Genomic DNA, 4,224 nt, shown 5'->3' on the forward strand with positions numbered 1-4,224 from the left:
TTATTGTTTTCTTCGAAAGGAAATAGACAATTTGCTAAAGTATGACTGCATATATAAGATCATTCTGAAACTAAACGATTCAAGTGGACATGGAATAACAATCATCATTGATTGCTTGTTGTGAGAATGAAATGAAAGAGACTATCAAAAAAGGCAAAAAATCAAATCAAAGAGACAATATAGAAAAAGAATCAGGTTGAGGTAAGACAAGCAAACACAGAAAGAACAAGATAAAAATATATAAAAAACTAATATGATGATGAATGGGTGTTTATCACACACCATGCAATCGAACTAATGACCACTGAAGAGATACAAAACCCTGTTAAATTACCGATAACTCTTGCACAAGTTGAAGTAGCAGGAGAAAGAAAACTTGGATTCGAAGTAAACAAAGTAGTTTTGATTGAATGATTCGATGAGAGAGATTCAATCAATTTACATTTGATTTTGAATTTGAATTTAAATCAGTGGCAAATTGATTTTCTTCATGACTTTCATTCTTCATGGAGATATCTTTATATTGATCTTGATCTTGATGATCACAAAAATAAATCTTTTGACGAATCTGAGTTTGATAAGTTATGTAAGTCAGACCAGCTTCAACTTGAGATCGATTGATGAATCTGAGATCAATAAGTTATGTAGGTCAGACCAGCTTCAAATTGAGATCAACGAGGTTTCTGTAAGACCAATGTATATAAATCAAAGTGGCTTCAAATTGAGATCGATGAGTGTAAGACCATTGTATCTAAATCAGACCAGCTTCAAATTGAGATCGATGAGTGTAAGATCAATGTATATAAATCAAACTGGCTTCAAATTGAGATCGATGAGGTTTCTTCAAGATCGATGTATATAAAATAAACTGGCTTCAAATCGAGTTTGTTGAGTGTAAGATCAATTTATATAAATCAAACTGGCTTCAAATTGAGTTTGTTGAGTGTAAGATCAATTTATATAAATCAAACTGGCTTCAAATCGAGTTTGTTGAGTGTAAGATCAATGTGTATAAAATAAACTGGCTTCAAATCGAGTTTGTTGAGTGTAAGATCAATGTATATAAATCAAACTGGCTTCAAATTGAGTTTGATGAGGTTGCTGTAAGAAGAATGTATTTGAGATCGTCGAGATTTCTTTAAGATAGATGTATATAAGTCAGACCAGCTGAGAATTGATATCAATGGTTTGAGATCTTGTAGAATGAAAGCGAGCAGAGTTCAAGAACAAGAAAGCTGGTAGGCTTTTCAATCTGTCAACTTGTATATATAAAGACAGGTCAAACCCCATCATGTTGAGCCATACGTCGGCCACCTAAATACACCTCCAATGAAGGAGGTGCTGCGACCCCATTTAGCGGGCCTCGACCACAACACACTAAAAAGTTCTTCAAAAGTACAGCGCAGTGATAAAGCGAGTTGAGGTCGCTTACATAGAATCAAAGATTACCTAAGTCACCAAAGAAGCTGCTCAATCAATCGGATACTTATCTGCTCTTGATATCAGGATCACTTGCCTTTATACTGAGTCATGCGTATGAAGTTTGTTGTGCGACCAAATTCATGCTCGACAGCAATTCGACAAGTGGCCATTAGAGTATTGAATCGTGCTTGATGTGGACGAAGATGGATACCTCGATACGGTGTCAGCATGACCGGCGAATTCTGATATCCTTGATCGCCGTAGATCATCATTTGTCGGCCCCCAAAGCCTTTTGCATCCCGCTCTAAGACCTCCCTCAATCCCGATAACCTCAAGATGGCAGTGTCGTGGCGTGATCCGATGTATGCCGGCGTTAGATCCGCAGTGATTCCGCTACCAAACCAACCAAAAGTTTGTCAGCTAAGACTTAATGAAACAATCAAATGAAAACACAACTTACTCGGGGGTAACCACAGCCTGATATTTGAGACTGTGAACTCGCTTGTGGCCATTGTAAAAAGCGCGCTGGTTGAATTTTGGTCGGGAAATTTGCCACACCGTTCCTAACAGCAAGGTAACTAGTCATGAGAAACATTAAGGTGTTCAAGGATAGACTGAATACTTACCATCTACAAATCCCACACAGTTATCCATCGGGCAATTTCTTGACTCAACCAGCGATGCGGCAAAATCTTCCAAGACAGCGGGTGGATAACGGCGAGCATCCCATCGCAATAAATGCCCCCAATTCTCACACATCCATGCTTGCACCCATCGACAGATTCGGCCGATAGTTGAAACATCACGGCCAAAAAGTTGAGCAAGGTCGAAATATCGAGACGGAGTTGCCAATCTCGCCATATAGATGGCAAGAGCTGTAGTACCAACTTCTCTAGCTCGATTCGGCAGGACAACTGATTCTGGAAAGCCACCCCAGTGGTGGATCTCCAATAACTCGTCCGGATAAAATCTCGTGGTAAGTTTGCAGATGTGAGGATGCCATGTCTCGACGTTAACACGGCGATCCGTCAAGTCGGGTAGTGGCTCACCTCCCAATCGTTCGATATACATCAGGTACAGTAGGATATGTTCGAGTTCGTTGGTCTCGTAGGTATGCCACAAGGCGAGCATCAACGTCGAGGTAGCAAGAGCTGGAGACCTGGAAAGTGGGAGTCCGTTTGGGTGGAAGAGGATGTTGTCTTGCATGTTGTCGAGAGGCAAATAGAGGGAAACTCTTGGATATCACTAGGTCTCAAAATGTTACGGCCAAAGCTCAGCATTCATGAAGGCCTTTCATCCATCGTAACATCTCAATCAATCATGGAATTATATAGGTAGGCGAGTGACATCTAGTAGGATGTCACTCGCGCTCTAGATGAACTTTCGGGCTCTTCCTTGCCAATCCAAAAGTCAAAAACCACTCTGACAGTGGAATTCCTAGTGATAACGCTCGACATTCGGCCCGAACTGCGCCTGGTCCTTACTGGACCGCACGTTCCCTTGGTATCCCAGCCCGTTTCGATTGAGCGCTAATGCGCCGCAGTTTTGGGTTCCCCAACGTCACGTCACCGGACTTCTCCGATCATGCGCAGCGGTATAAAGAAACCCACGCGGTCAATTTGGGATCCACTTTGTCCCACTTCCTCAACTCATCAACAATCCTGTCAGATCATCAACTCCAGGCTGTTCTCCCCACCCACAAATTTCCTATATCCTACAATATATCCATCATGACCGTCCGAATTGGAATCAATGGTTTCGGTGAGCAATCCGCTGGTATCGTCTCTCGTCATCATTGTCTCTGACTCTCGGACTGTCCTGCCTCCCTTTTTTCTCCTTGCCTTTTTACTCAATCTCTCAGGTCGTATCGGTCGAATCGTGGCTCGAAATGCTATCATCCACGGTGATGTAGAGATTGTTGCGTCAGTCACTATTCTGCGATCGACCTTGTTTGTCCGTTTGAACCCTTATCATTGGCTTGTGTTTATAGCATCAACGACCCCTTTATCGACCTTGAGTACATGGTAAGCCCATCATGATCAGTCTTGGTCTTGGCTTCATACCTTCATGACCCTCTCTTAAATTCACAGGTGTACATGTTCAAGTACGACTCAACCCACGGTAAATTCAAGGGAACCGTCTCCACTTCGGGCGGCAAGCTTTACATCAACAACAAAGCTATCGATGTTTACTCTGAGCGAGATCCCACTGCTATCCCTTGGGGTAAATCTGGTGCCGATTACGTTGTCGAATCAACTGGTGTTTTTACTACCAAAGAAAAGGCTGGGGCTCATCTGAAGGGTGGTGCCAAGAAAGTCATCATCTCTGCCCCCTCAGCTGACGCCCCCATGTATGTCGTGGGTAAGCCATCACAATTCTTTTCGATACACCTTTACCTTGTACCATGATTGATCTGATGCAATTTTTACCCCTCAGGTGTTAACCTTGACTCCTACGACCCGAAGGAGACCGTCGTCTCCAACGCTTCCTGTACAACAAATGTGTGTCTCACGTTGTCCGCTCAGTCTTTCTAAATGTTGACGCTAGGCTTCTCTTCCCAGTGTCTTGCACCTCTTGCTAAGGTCATCCATGACAAGTACGGGATTGTTGAAGGTCTCATGACCACTGTCCACGCCACGTGGGTATTTCTTCACCAATCTCGTTATCAATATAAAGGCTAATCGTCTATGCAACTCAGTACTGCGACGCAAAAAACTGTGGATGGTCCATCTGGTAAAGATTGGCGTGGTGGTCGAGGTGCTTCTGCCAACATCATTCCTTCCGGCACTGGTGCTGCCAAGG

At 43.0% G+C, this 4,224-nt stretch overlaps 2 protein-coding genes across 2 annotated transcripts; one reads left to right on the plus strand and one right to left on the minus strand.

Annotated features, from left to right (window-relative positions):
• Positions 1-746, minus strand: MELLADRAFT_96013 (uncharacterized protein; the record flags this gene model as incomplete). The annotated part of the gene is made up of 5 exons (XM_007418353.1): positions 1-10; positions 77-114; positions 283-294; positions 443-568; positions 744-746. The coding sequence occupies 5 exons, from the start codon at positions 744-746 to the stop codon at positions 1-3; spliced, it is 189 nt and encodes a 62-aa protein (XP_007418415.1).
• Positions 747-3,070: 2,324 nt separating this feature from the next.
• MELLADRAFT_46086 (uncharacterized protein) lies at positions 3,071-4,224 on the plus strand (the record flags this gene model as incomplete). Its single annotated transcript, XM_007418347.1, has 7 exons — positions 3,071-3,183; positions 3,284-3,344; positions 3,413-3,446; positions 3,513-3,783; positions 3,859-3,923; positions 3,984-4,060; positions 4,121-4,224. Coding segments are annotated over 7 exons (642 nt in total), but the record flags the coding sequence as incomplete, so codon positions are not given.

This window comes from Melampsora larici-populina, assembly GCF_000204055.1.
Source record: "Melampsora larici-populina 98AG31 unplaced genomic scaffold MELLAscaffold_90, whole genome shotgun sequence".
NCBI classification, from domain to species: domain Eukaryota; kingdom Fungi; phylum Basidiomycota; class Pucciniomycetes; order Pucciniales; family Melampsoraceae; genus Melampsora; species Melampsora laricis-populina.